Source organism: Haemaphysalis longicornis, unplaced genomic scaffold (assembly GCF_048455015.1).
Source record: "Haemaphysalis longicornis isolate Haplotype H1 unplaced genomic scaffold, Haemaphysalis longicornis Haplotype H1 scaffold_1, whole genome shotgun sequence".
NCBI lineage: Eukaryota > Metazoa > Arthropoda > Arachnida > Ixodida > Ixodidae > Haemaphysalis > Haemaphysalis longicornis.
The window spans coordinates 382,105,240-382,131,175 of NW_027526203.1; the positions used below are offsets into that span (position 1 = coordinate 382,105,240).

The 25,936-nt window shown below is 46.1% G+C and overlaps 1 protein-coding gene across 1 annotated transcript in view; it reads right to left on the reverse strand.

Annotated features, from left to right (window-relative positions):
* LOC144155207 (venom factor-like) overlaps window positions 1-25,936 on the reverse strand; it is a 161,780-nt gene that overhangs the window by 116,578 nt on the left and 19,266 nt on the right. Inside the window, exons 3-8 of the mRNA XM_077686515.1 lie at window positions 19,744-19,944; window positions 17,212-17,282; window positions 9,781-9,912; window positions 8,954-8,996; window positions 3,052-3,136; window positions 1,864-1,969 (exon numbers count right to left, since the gene is read on the reverse strand). Coding sequence (XP_077542641.1) covers window positions 1,864-1,969; window positions 3,052-3,136; window positions 8,954-8,996; window positions 9,781-9,912; window positions 17,212-17,282; window positions 19,744-19,944 — 638 coding nt within the window. The remainder of the gene's footprint in view (window positions 1-1,863; window positions 1,970-3,051; window positions 3,137-8,953; window positions 8,997-9,780; window positions 9,913-17,211; window positions 17,283-19,743; window positions 19,945-25,936) is intronic.

Sequence of the window (25,936 nt, forward strand, 5' to 3'; positions counted from 1 at the left end):
GGGAAAATTTGACATTCATTCGAAATGCAGCCGTACGGCTACCAAGGGAAGCTAAACAGCTTCACAACGAACTCCGAAGTTGAAAAATGACTACTGTTCCAGGATTGTGCTTATCATAACTTTGCAGCCGTCCGACGGCATTTCAGGTAGATTTCAAATTTCCCCTTCGCAGTATACACTTTTACGGAGCTTTACGGATTTCTAACAAAACCCATAGCACGAAACGTAGTCACGGACAAAAGGGAATCGTTTTGGGTCATATTTCAGGGCACTTGAGGAAAGCAACTTCTCCAACAGCCTAATAGCTACGATGTGCACGCCATTTTTTTTTTTACTGTTTTCTCGACGTTTGCTCTTCCTGCAGCCTATTCACGAGCCCACATTCTCCAGAAAAACACTTCCCTTTGTACGCGAAGATTTCGTCTTGTATGGCTACATGATCACTTTGATGAAGCTATGGTACTTTTGTATTGCTTTGGAATACTTGGCTCCTCCCCTTGGGCAAAAGCCCGTTTTTAAACAGCGGAGCGGTTTAGAAAATGGTGTGTGTATGGTGTCTGCAGTTAAAAATACCAAGAAAAAGCCAAGCGCTCGTGCAGGCGTGCCTCTAACGCACGTCCGTCAAGCTAAGCATACTCACTTAGAGAGACTGGCCAACATTGGCCACACAAAAAACTCCAGCGCTCGCCGTATCGTGGCAACACTTTCTCGGAACGAGAAAGACACGTCATAGCGTACGCCCCTCGTTCGTTCGTCCTTGTGTCGTCGTGCGTACGCGCTCTGTACCGTATAAGAGCCGCGACTTGAATGTAAAAGCTGCTGTAGGTGATCATTGACTCCACATGGCCCGGCCGCGGATAGTTCGAACGGCCGAGGAAGAGGCCGCGCTTCGAGAGGCTCGACCAAAACGTCCACCAAAACGACGAGCTCACCCTGGCATTGCTCAATATAAGGTCATTGAAATTCCCTGCCGCCGACGTCAACCTCGAGGCCAACACTCAACTTTGTGTCTGCCAATGATCATTTACAACAACTTCGTCATTAAAGTCTTACGACGCGGGAGTAAAAGCTTCCCTGAATTTTTTTTATTCCGCCAATACGACGGTCATCTATGTCAACAGATGGCGTGACAATAAGGCAAGCTAAATCCTCATTCTCAGTATAGCTGACCTAAAATTTCACCCGCAGGCTGCCAAGAGAGGCTGCCAAGAGATTAACAAAAAGGGTTTCCAGAGGCTAAAGTGCGAGTTTGCGGTGTCCGCTGGGTCCTCGATCGAAATGAAACACCGAGCGGGATAGGTGCGGGGGTAGAGGGGGCGATGCCTGGACCTGGCGACGAAGCTGCTCGCATGTCGCCATTCGCTCGTGGGACTGCTCACAGGGAGGGAAGCGCGCTGGTTATCCCTGATAGACCTGACCGGCGAACGTGCAATGCTTTCCGAGCCACCGGACCCAGTTAACAACACAGGAGTGACGAGAAACGAAGTACTACGTACAGCGAACCCACAGATTTCTGTCATACAGGCAGTTGAAGGGTACTGAGTTAAGCTCGAGTATGACTTGCGTACCATTTATGAGGGCTTGCGGGTAAAGCCGCTGATCTCCACACTTTTTCCTGCGGGCGGCTTAAAAAACGGATCTACTGAACTAGGTAGACTAGTGTAGGAAGTTCCCGGCCGCCTGAGAATGTTTCCAGATGGAGAGCAAAATTTTTATTTATATACGTCCGAACACAGTAAAATGGTGTTCCAACTTTCTTGCTGCTTTTACTGGCATGTCAACGGAGTCAACATGCGAATACACTGCTCTCGATAACACCTTATAAAAGGGCTGAAGTATTGTAAAAAAACAAAAAAAACTTACAAGTTTTGGAATTGAGCTCCGTGAAACCCACTCGATTTCGCCGACCTCCTGTTTCAGCCCAAAGTGAAAAACTACAACGCCGTGGACAGGCTGGCCGTTCATGAATCTGAAAAAAATGTTTTTCAAACATTAAGGCATGTTGAGATACAGAGATAATAAATGTTTTTATTTGTCGAGCAGAGGCTGATTCATGGGCCTCGTCCCGTGAAAGGCATCCCTAGTCCGGGATTCGTGTTCACTGCCCTGCAAGCTTTAAGGTCGCCCTCACATCACTAATAACGTATCATGTGGTGACTTAATAATATAGTTTGCATGAAAAGAAATCCACCATTAACGAGGGTGACGGCACTCCGGGCTCGAAACTGTCTATCATAAATTCTGCACGCGGAGTACATTTTTGATTTATCCGTCCAAGCCTGTGATCGCGATTTCGTGACAACACTTTTTATAAAGGGCAGTCTGTCTTTGTAGCCGTGCGCAACGGCGTAGCTCTCCATTGTATCGCTACCAAATTTTTGCAAAAATAACACAACACGACTGAACCAGGCATCCACGGCCAGCCACAACAGGCCTCGATAGGCGTCGCGTCAAACTGGGGAAAATTTTATTCGCCCCCTTGGCAAACGAATGAAATCAGGATTTAAAGGGAATTTTTTAAGATTCCAATTATGTAAGATAATCGTCACGTCGCATCCCTTTGAGAAGTCGCCCGCAACGCCGCTCCTGTATCTTTGGGATTTATGCTGATGGCTTTTATGCAGTTTTTTTTTTCACTCCTTTAAAGAAACGCGGAAAAATTCTTTGTAATTCCCACATTTGTAAGGCTACGAATTTGGAGTTTTTACAGCGTGTTTTTTGCGCAGGACGTTGGCTTCACCACATCCTCAATAATTGCTATGTACCACTCCTTTCTGGCGCTCCTTACCATACTTGGACTTGCGCCATAAATATAAAACCATCATCAATAATTTCTGATGTGATAACGAGTTGCGCATTCACTGTCGATGCATGGTGTAGCTTTATCACCTAATTATAGCCCAGTGAAACCTTATTTGCTACAAAGATGTGCAAGTGTACACCAGTGGCAAAAATACACGCAGATGAATTCGACAACGCCCCGGAAAATTAAGTAGAAAATTGGGAAACCGACCCCAAGAACAAGAGGAAAGTTGGCAGAGTTGGTCTCACCTTGCTCTGACGCGGCAGCGTACTTCGGAAAAATCGCTCAGGATATATTCAGGGACGTTCAATTCAACTTTAAACCTGGGAAGGACTGTAACGCACGAAAAGAATAAAACTTCAAATGAAGCGTTCAGTTCAACATTATATATATATATATATATATATATATATATATATATATATATATATATATATATATATATATATATATATATAAATGTCAAATTAAGTTTCAACTATCTACCTCCCCAGGAAGAGATCCTATTAATTCCAAAAAATACAAAATCAATTTCAAGTAAGATTTTATATCAGATCTTCTTACAGTCGTTATCTGCTCAGTTGCCTAGAAACTGGAAAATGGGAAAAATTTTGCCAATACACAAATCTAGAAACAAGAGTTCACCCGAAAATTATCATCCTATTTAATTAACGTGCGTATGTTGCACGATGCTTGAACATATTATGGCTTCTAACATTTACTTTCACCTCGAAACCAATAAAGTTTTCTTTGCTAACCAGCACGGCTTTAGGAAAGGATTTTCTTGTTATACGCAGCTATTTGAATTTACCACATGATTTGCACAATAACATGGACGGTAACTCGCAAACTATCTGTATCTTCCTAACGGTATCTTTCTCGATTTTTCTAAAGCTTTCGATCGTGTAGCCCATTGCCGTTTAATCTCAAAATTATCGGTCCTCCGCCTGGATTCTTTAACCTTATCTTGGCTCCGTAACTTTCTTTGCATGCGGGAGCATTTCACGGTAATGAACGATTATACTTCGCCGCTTCCTCCGTCACTTCGGATGTGCTACAAAGCAGTGTTTTGGGTCCCTTACTTTATAAATATTTGCCAATGACTTTCGATCACGCGTAACATCTTTCATGGGATTTCTTGCTGACGATTGCATAATTTACCGAAAAATAAATGATGTCAGTGACCACGAAACATTTCAAAGGTATCTAAATATTCTGTGCGACTGGTGAAACACGTGGCAAATGTCTTTAAGCTTAACTAAATGCCAAAGAATATAAGAATATCTTTCAGTCGTAAACACGTTAACTCTATTTTTTTGTTTTTGTGAATCAACCATTTAGTTGCTCAGGCATCAACATATAAATACCTAGGCGTGCTGCAAAAGGGAAACCTTTCATAATCCACCCTCATTAACGCCGTATGCGCTAAAACGTCACGATCATTAGGATACTTACGTCGAAATTGACATGCTTCTCGGTCTAACGTTCATAAACAAGCTTTTGTTTTACCACAGCTAGGGTTCACTTCTGTTTGGTCTGTCTATCGAAATTATTTCATTGAGAAAATGTAAGCATTACAAAATCAGGCTGCATGGTTTATATCCCGGTCATATGACTCCAACTCAAGCATTACAAAAACAAAACAAGACCTTTCGTTAGAACCATTGCATATGGAGTGAGAAATCGCTCTTCTGTGCATACTTCACAAAATCATTTATAGCGCCAGACCTTCCCAATTAGCCACTATAAGCCCTGTTTCTACCTCAGGCAGATTATACAATCAATGCAACTTCGCCCGCATCTATGGCAATACGAATGCATTGAACTCATCTGCTCTACTACGCGCTATCCGCTTTGTGGAACGATCTCTCAGGTAATATCGCGTCGGTGACTAACCCGGAAGCATTCCGCCATTATTTACAGAAGCATTTTCCATATTAATACTACAAAACAGGAATACCTTCGTTATTTTGCGCTAGCGCCATTCATTCCTCGTAAGCACAGTTACTTATTTTCGGGATTTCGTATTGTGTTTTACTTAATGTTTGTACTTCTTGAGTAATTCTCTTCCTATGGTCGTTATGCTGATGACCTCTTTTTTGTAGTGCTAGCCTTATTTGACTTGTTGATGTATATGTTTTCGCGTTTTGTTTTACTTAATGTTTGTATCTCTAGCTCACTTATTGTGATGATGTTCTTGTTGTTTTACATTGCTCGTGTCACTTGACTTGTTGATGTACATGTTTATATGCTTAGTTTTTGTGCAACTTCTGCTGCTATTTTGTTATCATTTTCTCTGCAAGTTCCCCTTACCCAATGCCGTGCTGGGTGTGTAAGCTACCTTGAATATATATATATATATATATATATATATATATATATATATATATATATATATATATATATATATATATATATATATATATATATATATATATGGCCGGGAGGGATTACAGAAGAACACATATCAAAGACGCAGTCTATTGCCAGTTCTATTCGGCTACTTGAAGGTGCTATATAGCACCGAATGAGACGACTCTAATTTTTGTATGATGCAGGAATAACGAAATCAAAGTCGAGAAAAAAATCTGCCGTGAGATCACGGCAGATATATATATTTCAATCGAAAGGCGTTGGTTCGGTCCCCACTCTGGGAGCGTGTTTTTTTCTTTCTTTCTTTCTTTCTTACATATATTTAAAAAAATGTTTACTTGACTAACCGTAGTAATAAAGAGCCTAACACCCCTATGCCTCTTTTGGCGTTGTAGACTGGCAACCTATCCTTCTGCGTATATATATATATATATATATATATATATATATATATATATATATATATATAGCGAATCAGAATGGGAAATGAGGGGCTCGTTGAATGAAGACCGAAAAAAGGGTTGGAAGTGAAGAAAACATCGGAAAGAAAAGCGGAGAATCCGGTAGGTCATAGAAACCGAAGAAGAAATTTTTGAGACAGAAAGTGGTGAAAAAATGCCGGCCGGGTGGGAACCGAACCCACGACCTCCAGAATACGTGTCTTGTGCGATGACCACTACCCCAGCGGCGGGGCTCTTCCCCCGCCACTTTCTCGGGTATTTATGTTAAAAAATTTGTGTCCTGTGCTTGGGGGTGGTAGCCAGCGCTACTCGGACTACACGGGGTGAAGGGGACCTCCTTTTTTAACCCTCGGGACGTTACTCGAGTGCCTACGGCATGTCAAGAGTGGTCGACCAGCGTTGAACCATCTTAAGCTACCTTTGGCACCAAGACTGCCAGAACCGAGGCCCTCGCTATGCATGTAGCGAATGAGAAGGGAAAAATGAAGGGGCGTTGAATTAAGGCGTAAATAGGCGTTGGCAGTCAGGAAAACCTCGGAAAGCAAAGGGGATTATGCGGTAGGTCATAGAAACAGATGAAGAATTTTTTGAGACAGAAAGAAAGTGGTGAAAAAATGCCCGCCTGGTGGGAACCGAACCCAGGACCTCCAGAATGCACGTCTGTTGCGATATATATATATATATATATATATATATATATATATATATATATATATATATATATATATATATATATATATATATATATATATATATATATATATCCAGAAGACAACACTTTGGGATCGCTTAGGGTGGTTTAAAAAAGGAAATTATCGCACACACATTGGGTTGGGATGAGTGTGCTGCGTCGTTACTGTAGAACAGTTCTGGACAGCACTTTCGTGGTGGCTGTTGTTTTTTCCGAACGGATCGCTAGCCGGCCTTTAGACAGAAAGGGAAGCTTTCGGTAACCTGGTGGAACCGTTTTCTCAAGGCTATTTTTCTCAGTTCGCAAGCTTTTGCTTTTAATACCAAGTAAAATGAATGGATGAATATACCTTAGTCTAGAGGAAGGCTACAACTGGGTAGAACAATCATGGACACAATCAGCAGTCCCATTGTTACTTGCAGCAGGCGCCTTTCATGCCGTTTAACCGATAGAACCTGCTCTTAAAAGTGACATTGCATGCTATGCAACAATTGAATTCCAATGGTTTAGAAAAGCTTCGCAGAACTGCCAAGGCGTTTACACTACTTGTTCTCAGAAGTAACCCCAGTTCTCGAAACATTTGTCTTTTAAAGGGACACTGAAGTGATATGTAAACATTGCGGGATTACTGGCGCAAATTGTAGTCCGGAGTCCCCAGGCCATGTTTCGACCACTCTAGGCGCGTTTACGCGATTTTATTTAGTAGAAAAACTAATTCGAAAACGCTGTCCTCCTCTCTTTACGCTCGCCCATTTTCTGTGGCGTTTTCGTGTGACGTCAGGAGGGGATGAGCTGGCAACTGGCTGCGCCACGGCTGCGCTACTGCACGGCTCCCCGGCCGACAGAGTCAGTCGGCCCAGCGTTTCGTCCGCCGGCCGCCGGCGGGTCGTCGCAATCAAGGAGGTTAAAAAAAAATTGCTTGGTCGCAATTCGTTCGCTTAGTTGAAACGAAGCCAGGACACGTTTGTGAATGGAAGAATGTGCCTTTCTTTACTTGGTTTGTTTGTACACTGTATCTAGTTCCAAGTCAAGGTCGCTTCACACAAGCGCTGCACATGCGACGCTTCGCTGACTGGTACGCCAGTAGGAAAATATAAGGCCTCTTGAAGGCGGGAGAAGAGTCAGCGAAGTCAATATAGGTACTAAGCAAATAAAATCAACTGATATTTTTACCGTACAGCGTAAAACTAGGGCGCGGGAAGCACTTTTTTGCGCTGGGCGAACAAGCACAGCGGACAGCAGCACGACTACGCATCTGCGAACGCTTTTCCGTCTACGAAATGCAATTGCTAGACGTGAGCTACTGTGGAAACTCGGGCGACGCTTACTGCACGATCGCAGTACAACAAATAGTCACCTAAGCGGCTTGAAATACCAAAACTAAATAAAAGTGTAAACCGGTTGTACAATATATACCCTATATTAGCAACGTCTTCGCGTCCCGCTCCGTAGCCTAGCAGTCTGAGGCGCAAGGAATTTATTGCAAATATTTTGCGAGTCACGAGTTCGAATCCCCGCGGGTACGTGCTTTTTTTTTTGTAAGTTAACTTTTTTGTTTTCCGCCGATGTTTTCTATATTGAGATCACCTTTTTTTGGGCCGCAACGTTCATGGCTACACGAACTAGTTCACAAAACGCGCGCAGGCTGGCACTGGCGCGCTAGCGAGTTCTCGTTGGCGTGCTGTTGCCATAAGCACCGACTGCTTGCAGGCAGTGGGCACAGGTCAGAATGAACAGACCCTTGGCCTGGTGCGAACACGCTTTTTACGATACAGGCATGAGGGAGGCAAGCTCCAAATATGGGGGAAAAGCGCATGACATTTGGGCGTCTGCGGGTACGCGGAGGGCGTTCATGCACTGCGTAGGTCTCGGCTAGTGAATGCTACGACTACAAGCCGTCCTGGGAGGCTTATCTTGTGCATTTTACAGCCGACAACATGGCAGAAGCGCGGTACGATGATTACTGAGATATTGAGAATGCCCATCCAACAAAGCCATTGGTTATGTTTTACAGAACCGAAACCGAAACCGAAACTTGTGTGATTGCTAACCTTGAGCATCGTCCAATCACGGCGCCCCTCCTCTCAACGTCACAGCCTTAGTTGGTGCGGCCGCCGCAAACCGCGCATGGTAGTTTTTCTTCTTTCGCGCTTTGTAAAATAATTACCGATTTGTCAACCGGATAAACGATGAAAAGTGTGCTAATTTGAGCCAGTCTACACAGTGCAAGCAAAAACGGGAGCTTGACAAATTCACTTCAGTGTCCCTTTAAAGCTCTGAAGCGTGCTGTCGTGGAGGGCTGTAGGTAATGTATGTATGTATGTATGTATGTACATATAATTTTAATATGGTATATAACAATAAGATTGAGTTTGTATGTATGTATTCATGTATGTATGTATGTATGTATGTATGTATGTATATACATATCATTTTAATACGGTATATAAGAATAAGATTGTCTGAGTTTTCTATCAAACGAGCCGCTCGTGCGCTGTGGTATAACGTACTTTTCGAGTGACTTTTACCATAGCGTTAGTACTGCGGGTAGATTTTCACCAGTTGCTTATTTATGAAATTTAGAACAAATTATCTTGACATGTGTCCAAAAAGCTTTACACTTACCGTATTTATCGACGCGAAAGGTAACCGATGTGTTTTGCAGGAACTGTGGGGAAAGAAAGAAAAGGAAACATTTCAGCATGTATATAGTCATTTTCCGGAAATATATAAGGACACACGCGCACACACAAATGTATGTATGTATGTATGTATGTATGTATGTATGTATGTATGTATGTATGTATGTATGTATGTATGTATGTATGTATGTATGTATGTATGTATGTATGTATGTAAACAAAACACTCGCAAAAAGCGCGTAAACATGATTAAAAAATCAGGCACGTCCTAAAAACAATAACCAACTCTACTACTTATGTTTCAGCAAGTGGACTGGCCTCCTTCAGAGTAGGTTTGAGGGTACCTGCTCTGATAAGGCAAATCAATGATATGCTGAAACGTATTCGACTTTGTTTTTATTGCTTTTCATGGGGTACGTGCATTTCACTGGTCTACATATATGGCAGGGTGTCAGACAGAAAAAATATTGGTTGCGTTCCGGTTCCGGTTGGGGGGACTAATTTCTTTATGGTTCAGTTTCTGTGCAACTAAATCTCGTTAAAGCTGCATTACAATAAATAAGTGAGTTGAACCATAATAAGTTCGAAGGGACCATATACTGTGTCAGTATAATGGGGTCTCATTTTTTTTAGATTCCTCGTACAGTTCTGAGGAGGAGTGCCTTGAAAATGCGCCAAGGGAAACAACAAAAAATGTGAAAACTTCTTGTTCCGATTCAACACACTCGTGCTTTGCAATCAATTTAGCTTCAGGCATCCGTCGAAGCGGTTAAAAATTTGTCGACATCGGAGCCAGCTTGGTTCACGTACGTTGTAGCCGTACTTCATGACGAGCGTCCAGTCGCCGAGTAGGGTGCGATGGGGCAGGTGATAGGTGTGGGAGAGCAGCAGGTCTTCAGTTGGGCGGAACTGCTTCCTTTCAACAATCACATTTTGGGGGTTCTGCGGAAAAACGGGAAACATTGGCAGTGACTGGAATATCAACTCCACTCCCTTACGTAACGGTTTTCTGTGCAGGAAATCACTGAAAGAATGAAGGTGACCGGCCGCGTCGAACGAACGTTGGTGTCGTAACGTGCGTGCTTCCGCAACGTAGACTGCTCGTAGAGTAAACCAATTTGAGGGCTTGTTGGTCTGACATGACAAGGAACTTAAAAAACGACTGCCCTGTTGTGGCGTATTTTCTCTTCTATATCCCCGGTTGTTTGCGCAGTTTCTTTTAATCATGACGGCTCGTTACGGGTGAGTGCGTCCATTAGACTCAATTATATGCGCCAGCTCTATCCCCAAAGGAGGAATGAGCTCATTCATTTGCACCTACCCAGCCCACCTATAACGCTGAGCGATGACCCAATACGCGCTTGACGCTGTAAAACTCTCAACTCTATCTCTTCAGGAAATATTTCTGTGTACTTCCAGTGCCATCCTGCATACCCTGTTCCTCCCTGCGCTCTGTCTTCTCCAAGCCTTCTTTGACGCTACTTGAATACAGTTTAGTGCACACGTTCTCATAGGTGTACATGAGCAATGGGCAGGCCCAATTCATGACCCCATGGTTATCTGCACATAAGTGCAAGGGTGTCTGTTTATCGCAGACGAGACTTCAGACAAGTTGAAATTACCGAAAACGTGTTTATTGAAAGCAACTACATCTCAGTTGCCGGCTATGGCCCTTGTCAAGAAGGGCGAAGGGAAGGGAACTGCAGGGAGGGGCGAGAATTCTGAACAACACCAACAATTGAAGGCAGCTTAACAAAGCAGCTGGCCCGTTATCGGTTCCACTTTATTTTTGCTCCCTTATGTTTGTATTGCATGGGTATGACCTACGTGTAGAGTACTAGAATGATATCAGATACTTTGTTTTATTAACTTGGTGCAGCCCTGTAGAGCAGCGAGGAGTTAAGATGTACGACCAGCAATACACCGAAGATATCACTCCCAAGGAGAGTCATCCGCTTTTCCTGATGAGGGCAAAAGCAATACCGTCTGGAAAAACCGAAAACCCGAGAGCTAACCTGTCTGCTAAGGACAAACGTTTCGCAGTAGGCACATTATGCAATTCCCATTGGTCATTGCATCTGATAGCTGCGGTTACATAACAGGCAGAAACCAACGGAAGCGCGCTCGGCAACTACTTGCGTGAGGTTTGTCATTTTGTGCGGCAGCGTTTTTATCGATCTGGTGTGTGCAGAAGCCACTGTGGGGGGGGGGGGGGGGTGTTGTGGAATATCATTGGTGTCTGTGTGTTCACTAAGCACTCAACATGATGCAGACACTTTAGGCACCTCGACTACGCTCGTTTAAGCTGCTGACACGTCTTTCTGCCGATAAGACATAGCTGTAGAGAACTGCAGTCAAGAAGGGCCTCAACTCTTGAATTGCCTGTCTTTTTGTCGGCTTGAAATTGACTCTCAACGCCTGTATTCTTTGAAGTTTAGCAGTTTTGGGTGCCTAAAAGAGTTAGGGTGCGTGATCTGGCTTGACTTAACTGCGCTAAGCAACCGTCGGACGTGCGTTTAGATCGAAAGTGTCCGCGAAAGTGTTGGCTCCTGACCCAGGTGTATCGTCTCCCAGACAAGCCGGCAAAACATCAGTTTGGAGCAATATTTATGAGCCCCACAACAAAAGGACCAAGTATGGTAAACACCATCCACCTACATCGGTCAGGGAGCCCCTATCGTCACCGAGACGTGGCGTGAACAAAAAACGACGACTTTCCCCGTAACCACAGGAGCCCATTCCCGAATGGGGAGCTGCAGGCAAAGCAATGTAATCGCACCTGCTGGTTCATCTCTCCTTACGCATCAGATCCACGAGGGGCGAGCGTTGGTTAATCCGTACCAGGACAACCAGTCTGGTCACTGCGACCCCCCAATACTCGATCCGCACTCATCAGTCGCAGAAGGTACCGCACGTGTAGGTTGGCCCGGATGCGAGCATGCCTTAAGCGGATTTACCTTCCCGCTCGCAGAGATGCAGACCTCCCTCCTCCTGTAGCGATTCTCCGCTGGAGTCGACTCGACGCCAACGTCTCTCACGGCAGGAGGATGGGACACTAGAACTAATTAGCAGGTGTCCTTGAAAAACTTTGCTCCTCGTGATTACCACCCCTACCTCTTCCGGCCAACAAGCCTCGCAGTCTTGGCTGACCTAGATTAGCCTAACTTCTCCCCCTTTCGGAGGATGCGCCGTTTCCCAGCGGGGACCTCTTGGAGGTTAAGGGCCACCCGGGGAGCCAGTTCTGCATAACTACCCGTAATCCTGCACCTTCGCACCCAAGTCACTAGGCTACAAGGGCTCATCACTTCCTTCGGACAGCGACCAGATCGCATTGTAGGCCCCTTCCAAGCAACGGTTACAGGGGTTCGCTATGCACCCGGCCTCAGGGTGGTACACCCGTTACTTTAGCAACGGTCTGCCCAAATTAAAACGAGCTGTGCACGTACCTAAGGTGCAGTATTTACCGCGCAACACTGACACCCCGGCCTCCATGCACGCTACATTACAGGGGCACGCTACCACCTCCCAGCCGTTGGATGCCTCCCACGATGGATTACAGGGGCACGTTGCCTCTCCCAGCCATTGGGCGACCCCACGTGCACTGCTTCCGCAAGGGAAAGAAGAGTCATAGTTACTCTCGCCAAAAGTTGCGCCACCTTTTACCGGGACATTTTCCGACATAGTCGGGTAACATCTCAATCACGAGATCCCCTGTTCAGGGGGTTCTTGTACCAATTTTTTACTGGTTGGTGCCCAGAAGTACCGAAGTACCTACCACCTTATCGTACCTCCTAATACAAGCCGACGCGGTGTTACGGCTGCCAGTACACTGAATCCCCCGTAGAGGGATGCCTGTAGCCATTCTTTTGTTCTGGGGGTAACCAGGAGCTCCTCAGGCCTACCACGTCTTCCGCAGGGGTGGTGTGTGTCTAAGCCCTTTATCTCCTGCCGAAACAGGGGGCGCTTGTACCCTTTGAACTGGTGGTTACCCAGCAGTTCCAGATCCCGCACGAAGGTGTTCAAGAGATTTACTACATGGCCTCCTATGGCTGCTCATAATAAAGCTGCAATCGTTTGTTCCACCGTCGAGACGAGCTACGCTTCGGGGGTGCCTGTATACTTTAAGAGCCGGTGGGTATCCGGCGGCCCAGGTTTGAAACCTGGTACCTCCCGCTTACGATACGAGTGTTTTGCCACTCTAAAATCCCTGTCGGTAAAAGTTCCTGCATTTTTTGCAGCCGCCCCATTCCACAAGGGCAATTCCCGTACAAGCTCTGTGAAGTTCCCAAGCGTTGTGGTCCCACAGAAGACCAAGCGCCAAGCGGGGAGTCACTTGTACCTTTGTTACCGGTAGGTGCCCGGCGCCTCAGTGGAATGCCCATAGTGCCTTCCACAGCCACGGTAGACACTCAACTCGGTAACCGCCTGTAGCAGGGAATGCCGCCAGATTCTTTCACCCCCTTCTATGCGGCAAAGCGGCATGATACCGGGGGCCCCGCCAGGTGGACAACGGTGAGGGGCCCCTCGCAAGGGTAAAGGCCGAGCTCCAGGCGTGAGTTCTCCTTTCAAGGGTCCGCACTCGGCCAGGGACGCCTGTACCCATTAAATAAATCGGTGGGTGCGCGGCGGTAAGCGCATTTGAACCCGGTGCCTCCAGCATACGAGGCGAGTGCTGTACGTCTAAGCCATAGCTGCGGTTCGAGCGGGTGACGCGTTAAAGAGTTGAAGTCTCAAAGCCCAAACATAATTCGGAGACTTAAGCGTAAAACTTCATTTTTCGCTGTAGGCATGAATTTTCCATGCGGTTGAGAATCACTGTAGAGAAACATGAAAGTTGCGAACATGGACAATTTAATAATTGGTTCACATAGGTTATTTGGACCGTGTGCTTCTTGCATTGTTGTGTGCGCACCGCAAGTTCCGCATAAGTATTACCTGCTGCTTTACAGCGGAAGAAGGGAGGGCGATTTTTTGTGAAGGCCGGCAACGTGCGCACGCGAAATAACCATTCTCACCTATCTGAAGGACACACTCTTACAGCGTATTGGTAGAGAGGCCAGATGTGACTCTCATGTACAAACCCTGAAGGTGCTAATAGGTACTGTTTCATTCACACTGGAGCAGGGTAGAACGCTTTATTTGAGGGGTACGTCAAGCGAAACTGAGTGGAATCTTTCCTAAACAAAACATTCTTATCGTAAATACGCAGCCAGGAGATTGGCCAAGAACCTAAACGGAAACTTCTATAATAATTAAAAATTTTCCTAAAAGTGGGGCCGTAGTCAACGACATTGCAAGACGCTCAAAGGTGTGAAATCTAAATCCGAAAGCAAACTCTTATTACAGCACCAACTTTGAGCGAAACTTTACCCGCAGATCAAGACGAAGGCTTCTGAAGCTCTTCCTGCAGACCAGATTGCCGTCGCGTAATACGAGCAATTACGAAGAGCCTGCATGTGCTGAGGTATGATAATCAAATTCACTACCATCCAAGCAGTGTCTTGCAAACTCTTCTTAAGAATTAATATCCTGTGATGAGAATCTGCTCTGCAAAAGGGCCTTGGCGGCCCCCTTTGCTGATAGTTATGCGAAAGCACGTAAGGCGGTTGGTCGTAAGGGGTACGCTTAGATGTAAATACGCTTCCATAAAATTGGCCTAAGAAGCTAAAATAAACCAGAACTACGATTTATAAAAGCCGCATCACAAAAAAAATTCACCAGTGCGCTTTCCACATTAAAACAGTCTGTTGTAAAACCACCTCTTCTAAGATCACATCGCAAAGTATAAATGCTAAATACGCAACCTGCCGAAAGCATTTGGCAACAAACGCGGATCTTTACAATTTATTTCCTAAAACTATTTTTATAAATTTTTCTGAAACAAAGCTTGTGAAGTACAACAACAAAACACCCATTTTCGAATGTGCATCTTTCGACAAAGCAGCAGCTGAATGCCGGTAACATTCTGAACCCATTTTGAACCGTCGTAAAGCAATTCTTTTCAATGTACCAAACTCTAGTCTGGTAGCAGCAAAGAGAGTGGAATAAGGAGGCCTCTTTCACTCTGTTACGTAGTGCAGGGTGTGGTGAGGCCCCAAGCCAGGCACAGCCTCCGCAGCGTTCTAATTTGGTGTCATAAAATATCAGCGAAGGGGAACTTTGGATACAATAGCCAACGCTACGTCATATGATGGGGACCAAATAAGATACCTTCAATTTTTATACGTATGTATGTATGTATGTATGTATGTATGTATGTATGTATGTATGTATGTATGTATGTATGTATGTATGTATGTATGTATGTATGTATGTATGTATGTATGTATGTATGTATGTATGTATGTATGTATGCATGTATGTATGTAGGCATGCATGCATGCATGTATGTATGCATGCATGTATGTATGTATGTATGTATGTATGTATGTATGTATGTATGTATGTATGTATGTATGTATGTATGTATGTATGTATGTATGTATGTATGTATGTATGTATGTATGTATGTATGTATTTAGCGCAAAACCTTACAGGCCTATGTAGAAGCATGACGTACCGGGGGCACAAACGGGAACAGTAACATAAGAGCATATAAAGATGTGTTTGCGAGTATCATATTTACAGTGCCGCTTTTGCACATGATTTTTAATAAGCTGTTCGACATTTATCATGTATGCATATATAGAGAGCAAACAAACTAAACGCCAACGTTCAAACAATCCCATTCGACGTTGATTAACATTAATTAGTGGCGCCTGTACAGTAAAGGAGGGGCTAGCGACAACGGCACAGACAGCACCGGAACGTGTTCATTCTCCTCGTAGTTCGTCTTCCGGGTGCTCTCCCGCGTCGCTATGCGTCCAAGCCAACTGGCCCACATTTCTTGTTTTCTTCCCGAATAATTGTGCGCTGGTTTTTCATTTGTGCGTAATTACCCACATTTTAAGTATTTTTCAGCTACCTGAAACGTTATACCTCACGGTGACTAGTAGAGCAGACCAACAAAATACCCAATCAAAGTTACTCAATTTAGTAGATACAAGTTGTTACCCGCACGTAACCAACACCGGCGGCGCCGTATACTGACGGCGCGTTGTGCACCATTGGTTGGATTTCTCGCGCGGACGCGGTAATTTTAGTAACGGCGCCGGAATACAGGAGACGCGCACGCCTGGGTAATTTAGGCATAGTTTATACCCCATCCTACGCTATGCATGCATTAAACCCCTTTACGCGTGTCTCAAAGCCCAAGCATAGCTTCTGTCCGTTAAAGGCATACTGAAAAGAAATGTTTGTGTTACTTTTTTTTGGCGGCTATAGATGCGTACGAGCCCACTAATCATATAATTGCACATGAGATTGTCGAACGCAGAACAAATAATTACAGCTCCGTTTATAAGTGTCAGTTTCGGTTTCGGTGAAGCGAACACCGAGGCAGCCGCCCTGTCAAGAGGGCGCACTTGACGTCACTGTTCTCGTCGCACCACAGCCGGTCAGGGCGCGCGCGCGCCAGATTACAATTGATTTAAAAAATGTTTTACTGAACGGTTACGGTTTAACTTCCGAGGGGGTATCTTCATATACAAAGGAAGATTTTAACATAGTTATCTGAGCTTCGAAATCTCGTGTCAGTACTTCTTTAAGCGTAAAATTTGATTTTAAAGCAATGCCTTATAACCTAGTAGACCCGAGTTCCGCCGTCGCCAGCAATTTTACCTGCGTTTGACCGCAGCTGCTCTTTAGCCTTGGCAACGCATCACGTGACTCTCCACGCCGAACTCCGGCGCCGGCGCGTGCGCTAGCCACCGCCGCTGCTGGATTGGCGCATGCGCTCTCCGCAGCTGGGTTGCCGCCTGACCACATGACTCGCCACGCGCCTGGCTAAGAGGAGCGCCGCGCTCGCCTGGTCAGTGTGAGCTTGGCCGCGATTACAGCTAAATCGAAGGTTAACCAAGTGAAGCCAAGACTTGACCAGCCTGACCCAGTCTTTCGCTTTGCATATCCAAGGTTAGTGAGCTAAGCCGGAGGAATTTTTTTTTTTTTTTTTTTGCTGCGGACATGACTCTTTCCGTGGGATCAAGAATCTTTGTAGAGAATCATCGCAGCACACGGCCCTTCACGGCCCATTTACTTATGTTATCGAAAAGTGAACGTAATTTGCGTTAGCCGTATTCTGAGAAACCACTACGACACCAACAGCTTCAGAAACGAATATTGAAATCAAGAAGCCATACATACCCGAACTTCCAGCCTAAAGTTTTTCTGGGATGGCTTGAGTTCCCCGTCGACAGCCAAAAACCTTACATTGACTGCAAGAGAAAATAAGTAGCAAGGAAAAAGACACAGGCTTGACATATATCACAATGCCAAAACCAAGATGAGTAATATGATACCATCTATTAGTTAGATATGAAATAAAACTGCGATCGCCTGAGGCAACACGCAAACAATATGTGGTTGTAAAATCATGCAGATGTGTAACCTTACAACTTGGAAACGCATTACAGATAAAGCGAATACATAGAAATTATCTCAGTTCAGGGTGTTAAATCTTGGACTTGAATGTTTCATAAAACAGCATTTCTTTAGTTTTTACGGCAAGGAGAGTATACCAGAGGTGAAAGTTAAGCCAGCGGGGTACCATACTTGGAAAAGGAAAAAATCAATTCTGCACTTATAGTTTAAAGTGACTGTGGAGACAGCCAGCTACCTTGCTTTAGTCAAAATATTGCCACGATGGAATAAAAAATGTCATTTTTGATGCAAAATGCAGTATTGGCAGTTTTCAAAAATACACACAGCTTATGCAAACTTTACTTGTATATATATACGCAAAGGGTATGCACGGTAAATTAACAAAACAGACTCCTTCTAGGCAGCATTAAATATTTCCAAAACAGAGTCAGCAACAACGTTCATACCAACGCGTAAACTGCTAATCAGCTCAAATCCATGTATTGATGATACGAATGTGGCTAATTAAATATTGCCAAAGTTTTTAGAGACATCTCTAGTGTATGAGTTTGTTTTGCATACTTAAAATAACTTTACATTGCACCACCCATAAATGGTCGAGTCTTTTCCCGTACGTGTTTTGACATTCAGGGGAATTAATTTTACGTACTTAAGAGTAGATTCTTATATTTCATTGTCCTAAGAGCTATCAAAGCTACTAATATCTAGAGCCTAAAGGCAGCACATGAGTTACTAGGAAAGTTTTTACTGCTATGGGCTCTTTTTGAAGATGTAATTACTCGCATCACCTGCCTCGGTAATCGGTTAAAAGTTTCTAAACATGCTTTGAATGAGCGCGCCCTTGACGCTACACATTACCTTAAGGGGCCAGATAGTCATGAAAAAAGATTTTGCTCTTTCCTATACTCGCTGAATGAGGTAACTTGTGATGTCACCCCGAGGCCATTTCGTTGGAAAGTTGAGGGTTTAAAGAGTCTCAAGCCGTCTAAATCTAGAGAAATAAAACTCCGAGCTTGAGGTTCGTCGTCTGCAAGCACCAAAATTATGGCCACACCAATACAAGGACGGAACACTTTACACTAGTTAGACCGGGTTAAAAGGCGACGGGCCGTTATCCGGTTCCTTTAAGACGGCGCCCATTGACAATTGCATAGTCAATTCAGGACCCGCTGTTGCTTGCTCTCCCAGGCGTGTTATAAGAGCTTTTTGTGCTCTATACTGCTCACAAGGAAGCGGGAGATTGGAAATCTGGTTTTTCGACGCGAATTCACCTGTAAGGGGAGGACCGTTTCCATCGGAACAAAATTGTACCGAGTTATGAATCACCCAATTTTTCAAGGCTTTGTGCTGCTTTCACGACTGCTTTTAATTGTAAGTGACAATGTTACTGTTAGCGCTGGGGCGTTGCAGCTGATGATTATATAAAAAAAAAAAACACGCTCCTACGCAGACCCCATGCTTCAGGATATTTTTCGTCAGATAATGTAAGCGGGCATAATTTCGTACCACCTTAAATGTGTCGAGAGCATGTTATGGGCTACTCTTCAGTACTGCACCTATTTGACTCATTTCATATATTTTATGCTCATTTTGCGGCATTCTTCATTTTTGTTTTCATTCAAGGAATGCCAAGAATGATTTCGGGTTTCTTGGCCTCAGCCACTTGAGAGTTGCTTGGCGTAACGGAGTGGATCACAACGCGGTGCAACGGGTCGAGAACAACTTGTTGACCATAGCGCCATCTCAGGTGCATGCACCAGTGACGTACGAAGATCTTCGTTTCAGGGGAGCTGGGGACCCAAAAAGAAAGGAGAAAAAGAGCACAATACAAAGAGACAGGAAAAGCAAAGCGAAAACAAAACAAAAAAGACGTGAAAATTGAAAGACAAAAACTTCGGAATGTAGAGGGCAAGCTGTACATAACATTCTTACTCTGTTCTTTATTCCTGTTTTTATTCAGGAACGCTCGGAAATGGCCGAGCGTCGTGGTGAAAGCAATAGTCGAAGCCGCTTAAGCTTAATTGTTGCATCGCTTGCGACAGCAAAATAATTATCGGCAGTGATAGAATGGAGCCATGTGTGCTCATCCTTTCATCCCCAACCCCTGAACTATAAAATTTAGACAAAGGCAGCGGCTTCTTCGCCCCCCCATCTCGTTGCGTACGCCAGTGGCACGTACTCAACCAATTACCGCGATTCCTACCGCACCAGTTGTTAACGTGGGACGTAATATACGTAAGGACGGGCACAGCTCTTCGTGGCCTGTCCTATAAAACGGCGGCGTCCAATACTTGCCTTTGGCGCCCGGATGGTAGATGGGCTTGTCTGTCTGCAGGAAAAAGTGCTCGCCCGATGTGGGGCTGACCAATAGGGGGGTCTCGCGCTGCCTACGTCCACCGCACTTCACAACCAGGGTGACGTACATACGACCTCGTTCGAAATCCAGGTCGGGCAGATTAGCTTCGGTTACGATGATGTCCGCGATTTCAGGGGCATCTGCAAAACGGAAGTTTGTCCGGGTTGTAGCTGAGACGAGATTACGAAACAGTTGTCGCATAAAAGCGATCGTTGAAGCGATATCAGTATGCTCAGGGCAGAGAAAACCGGCGGATATAATGCAACCTGGTTGAAATAGCTTATATATGTATTTTCTTGGGTGGAAACGAATCGGCCAACTATGTATTACCATTCTTAATCCCTCCATTTTTCAATCAGATTAGGAATTTGAGGCTTAGGATGCTGTTTCCGCGGACGCCGCCTTTTTTTCCGGCTTTCCTTCCTCGGAACTAACATCTTAGCAGCAAATGGGCTAGTTTCTATAAATGGCTCTTTTAAATTAAAAATCCCCAGATGTCTTGCAGGCACATTTGAAAACTTTTACAGAAAAGCGACTATGCAGGAGTGCTGGTTGCAAATATTGATCACAAGAGGCGTAGAAACTATGAATACATTTTTTGTGTGTGAATTGAAAAACTATATATATCCAATAACATATAGACTAAATATCTTTCCTAGGCTTACAGGTTGTCGCCTGACAGGTCGGTTGCCCACAATATGGGGCCGAGTACACGAAAGCAACATCGATACCATTTAAACGCCGTTTCGTGTGAGAACCTGAAATTTCGAAACGAGTTCTTTGTAAGAGAGTTCTGTTTCTCGAGTGATCTGCTGTATAAGGAACGTTGAAATCGTATTACAATATTTTCTCGTGTTGAAGGTACGTATACGGGCCAGTATACTGTCAGGCTGCTTTGTCGAAAAAGCAGTCGTACGCACAAACAGTGAGAACGGAGTTTTAATGACATGCAGCGGGGCTACACCAATTCTCCGTTTAACCCTCCTTTGCCCTTTACCATGTGCAGGGGAGCCATCCGGACGCTTCCCTGGTTAACCTCCCTGCCTTTCCTTTCCTGTACTGTCATTTTTTCCGTTAATTCCCTGGCGGCCGGTCCTTATGGCCAACAATATGTTACCGCACTGTAGTGATGTCATTTTCTGAAATCGAGCCGAAGGCCACTGTATTAAGAGTCAGGAACGACCGGCGTGGCGCCCCTTGAACGCATTCACCTTCGTGTTTAGCAAGCATGTATACATACAGCCGACGGCAAAATAAGCCGGGGCACGCGAGCGCGTTGCGCAATGCATCGCCGCTCCATCTGACGTGGCACTTGTGGTGTCGAGACACCGATGTGCACGTGCGCGTCCAACGCCTGCATACTATCCTGTCTTTTCCTTCGCTTCAAGAGGCAACGCTGATAGCATTGAGCGCATGGGGCTAGGGGTAACTTTTTATGCTGAACACGTCTCTCTGGCACACGGTTCTGCGGCAAACGGCGAGGGTGAAGCGTGCTTTGCTCTATTTTCCTGGCTCTGATAAAGGACGCATTGCAACGACGTTTCCATAGCTTAGTTTTATAGGCGATAGCATTTGCTTGGCTGCCTACCGCGAAACTTTTGGTCTGTGAGTGAGTGAGTGAAACACTTTATTAAATACGAGAGGCCATGAGGCCCTGTGCGGAAGTGATGATGACGGAGGGGGAGGAGAAAGGGAAAGGTAACCATTTAAACAGTGTACACAGCTCTAGTTTTAAGGTCCTATTCACAAGATGCACAGTTTACTCTGTCATTGGCACCAAAATGCACAGTTTGCACTGTTGACATTGGTCGTGGATGGGTATGGCCAGTCCGGGACAGTCTGTCAGACCGCTACACCAATTTGTACAGACCGTTTTCAAGCGCGTACTGGGTAATTACTTCTAGAGCAGCGTGGTCCTCACGGACATGACTAACGTGCTCCAGTTCTGTCGCGGGTGCAGGACCTGCAGTTAGCAGTTGACTGTGGTTACGGGCGAATATAGACAGAGCCAAATTAAGTGGAAGAGATTTGGTATGGCATCACTATTACAGTGGGGGCATCGATGCAGTTGAGAGCCTGCTGGGGCGGACCACTTATGTACGATGTATGGTGTATACGCTGCATTTGCATACACTTTATTAGCAAATACCTCGCCCGAACGCGAGAAGGGCTTGAGAGGTGCAAGGATGACAACCGGAGTTTCATCTTGCAAATGCTTACTGCTTTCTTTTTTGAGGAGACGTAGCTGGAGTTGTCAATCTGCTTGGAAAGAGGGGACGGTCATGGCGGGCACTGTGGGAGGTGATTGTAACCTCTCCCTGGCAGCGTTGTGAGCCATGCGGTACTGCCTTGTTCGCTGGAAGTGTGTCCCGGAGTCCAAACAATGCGAATTTTGAATACTGCCATTTGTAGGTCTCGTATCGTGGTCAGGATATTTGTCGCCGCAGTGTTCGGGGAAAACGGATGGTGTTACGAATCGGCCAACGCCGCCGTATTTTCCCGCATCAGTCACCACGTGGGAATCCACCACGTGCGCCCGCGTGTCGGTGAATCGTACTTTCGTGTTTCGCCATGCCGGGTCAGACACCTCGCTTTGCAACGCGCCTCCGGCGGTTGCCAGTGGCACGCCCAGATTCTTCACGGACGTGCGCCCCACAGACGTCAGGTGCCAGCACGTCGGTGAGTCACGCCTTGACATGCCCGGCTCAGACGTTTCGCTATCGGCGTGATCAACATTCGATAGCGCGCCCCGGCACGTTTCAAGGACACTCTCTCCCCTCTCTCGGACGCCACGTGCGGCGAAGCCATCAATGACTCACGAACTGTGGAAAGAGCGTTGTGTGTGTCTGTGACGTTCGTGGCGTGTTGCTACTTGGCGTTTTGACCATTGTTGCTTTTGGGTATAAATAGAAGCAGCCCAAACGCTGAATTCATTCCTGTCTGAGCAGCGAATCCATGCGGCCGCTCTGCTCGAGTCCTGTATTGTAACCTCGCCCGTCGGGGCATTGTATGTTTTTTTGGCTTCGGCTCACCTCTCGCTATGAAGTAAACAGTTACGCTATCCTACGGCTTCTGGACTTCTTCACGGCTGCCACAGCGGCTGGCCGCTCGCATCGTACGCGCTACCACTCGTATGTCGGAGGCCACGGAGATCGGATCGGGTGCCCCTGCCCGGTCGCAGCAATGGTTCAATTCTCGGACAGCAACATAAGAATCCGTGATAATGCGAAATTTCTTCGCGGTGAGATGGGCGGAATGGTCATAAATTTCCCGGGTGGCTGCCAGAATCCCCAAAAGTTCTACTTCTTCTACAAGGCCGTATGTGTTGGAAATTTGCCGGGATCCATTCAATTCTGGCAAGTCTGTAGATGTCCAGGCAATGGTCGCCGTCATCCCATCCAAAGACGCGTCGGTTTAAGTGTCAATTTCGTCGCTTGCCTTGTCATCTGCGGGTCTGTGTCAATCATTTGAACGCGCATTGCAGAATATTGCTATTTTTGTCCTTTTTTGATTGATTGATTGATTACATAATTGACCGATCCATCGATCGATCGATTGACTGATTGATTGTAGGGTTTAACGCGTCGACGCAACGCAGGCGATAAGGCCCGCCGTAGTGAAGGGCTCCGGATTAATGCTGACCACCTGAGGACCTTTAACGTGCGCCGAAATCTTGTACACACGAGCGTTTTAAAGAACCCCCCCCCCCCCCCCCCCAAGGGTTCTTTCGCGACCGTTAGTGTCATCAGAAAACTCCTGCGAACAAATAAAAGAATTTACCGCACCGCCAGGAATCGAACCTGGAACTAATAGAGTACCAAATCCACAGCCCGTTGTCTTACCGATTTAGCTACGAGCACACGCGCAGACGGGGAAGACAAGTCGTGCACTGACCAAGCACATCTACGTGTTTAACACCTGCATTCTCGCTAAATGCCACGCGATAGTGAATAAAGGAAGCTCACACCAACCCATGGCATCTCACTTTTACTACGCTAATGGGCCTGTGGCTTCAAGTGTTCACGTCAAAAATCTCAGCTCTTTGTCGTCCGCCATCACACCAGACGATACCTTAAGGAACACATTCAAATACTCCTTGATGGCCAAGCCATCAATCCAAGCCCCAGCATCGAGATCCTTGGCCTAGAGTTTCAGGCCAATACCAAGAGTGACGCATCCTTGCAGCGCCTCAAAAACAGCATCAATAAATCATACACATGATCAGGCGAGTTGCCACCAAGAAACGAGGCCTCAAGGAACCCGATACCTTTCGAATAGTACAAGCTTTTGTCCTCCCAAGAATCCGTTACGTCAACCCTCGCCTTCTTCTCGCAAGGAGAACATAAAGATGCTTTATATAATGATTAGAAAGGCGGTTGAGCAAGCCATTGGCCTTCCCATGAGTGCGTCCACAAAGACGCTGCTTAGCACGGGGATCTACAACACCGTGGAAGAGCTGATAGAGGACCATATTTCTATCCAGAAGCTCCGAATGAGCAGAACTGCCGTGGGTCGCCGCATCTTTCACCAGATTAGCTGCGCAGCACAGAATGTCACTCCGATTGGTGTACTCCTGGACTTTAGGCGACAAAAAATAAAGATGCTCCCTTTGCTTAGAAATATGAACCCCTCACACGACGAGGGTCACCGAAAAGCACGGGCTCAAGCGCTAAACACCACCCTCGGTGGGGATCATGCAGTTATCTACACAAACGCCTCCCAATATTGAGGGAAGCAGTACGCCATCATCGTGGCTACCTCCAGAACCAACCTCCTTGCGTGTACCTCACTCAAGACCCAAGACATGACGGCAGCAGACGAGGCAGCCATCGCCTTGGCTCTCACTCAACCAGGGGTTTGGAAGGTAGTCACCTATTCCCAACAAGCCTACCGGAATTAGCAGTCGGGTTGGGTGTCCCGACCTGCACTGCGTGTGCTAAAAAACCACTCACCAAACGGTTCCATTCAGCTCATCTGGACACCCGCTCACGCTTCCATAGAGGGCAACAAATACGCCCACCAAGCCTGCACTTTTACCCCCCGTGCTATGGAGCTTCACGAGGACAGCCACCCGCTTGTCTCGTTCAGGGCCATAACCCAACATTATCGCCTTCTGAGACAGACCCTACCTTCGCCTTACCCTGACCTTTCCATACAACAACAAACTACCCTACAGCTCATACAATCCGGCTCCTTACACCCGACGCATCTTCACTTAACGGATCCGAATCGCTGCGACGCCGAGTGCAAATTTTGCTCAGAAGTAGGAACACTCTGCCACATAATCGGGGTGTTCGACTTTAGCCCTGAGCACCCCCCTCTCTTTGCGTCAACTACCGAACAAGAGCAATGGGAGAGGCTGCTGTCCAGCCCCCCTCGGCCAACCAAGCTTCAGCAGGTGGACAGAGTACAGGCGGCGCGGACTGAATATGGGCTACACTGAAGAAGGATCCACTCCCCTGGGCCATACTCTTGGCCGTTCAGAAATCTGAATAGAAGTATTTCCTCCTTCTGCGCCTCCTCCTCCTTCTCCTGCTTCTGCTCTGTCTCTGCCGCCAATCTCGTCGCCTCCGTGTGCGACGGCAGAGACGGAGAAGTGAGATCGTCTAACAACGGGTTTGAGCTTTAATTTTATAAAAAAAGTTTCCGCTCATGTAGTACAGCAGTACAACTCAACCAACCACCATTCATGCATCATGCATTAATTTATTATTTTTGATTGTAGGGTTTAACGCGCCGACGCAACGCAGGCGATGAGGCGCGCCGTAGTGGAGGGCTCCGGATTAATTTTGACCACCTGGGGATCTTTATCGTGCGTGGAAATCTCGTACACACGGGCGTTTTTGCTTTTCGCCTCCATCAGAAAAGCGGCCGCCGCGGCCGGGAATCGAACCCGCGACCACGTGCTCAGCAGCGCAACGCCTTAGCCACTGAGCCACATGCATTCATTTAACCTTACCAAGAATATCTCTTCAACCGAAGAACAATTTCAACGCAACCAGGCCGCTGTTTCTTGCATGACGACGTCCAGAGGTGGTTGGCTCCAAGTAGAAGGCTGATCCCAGGTATAGCGGCCATGCCTGGCTGAAGTTTTTCCGCAGTGGGTTCGCCACCGTTTTCGATAGAAGCAAC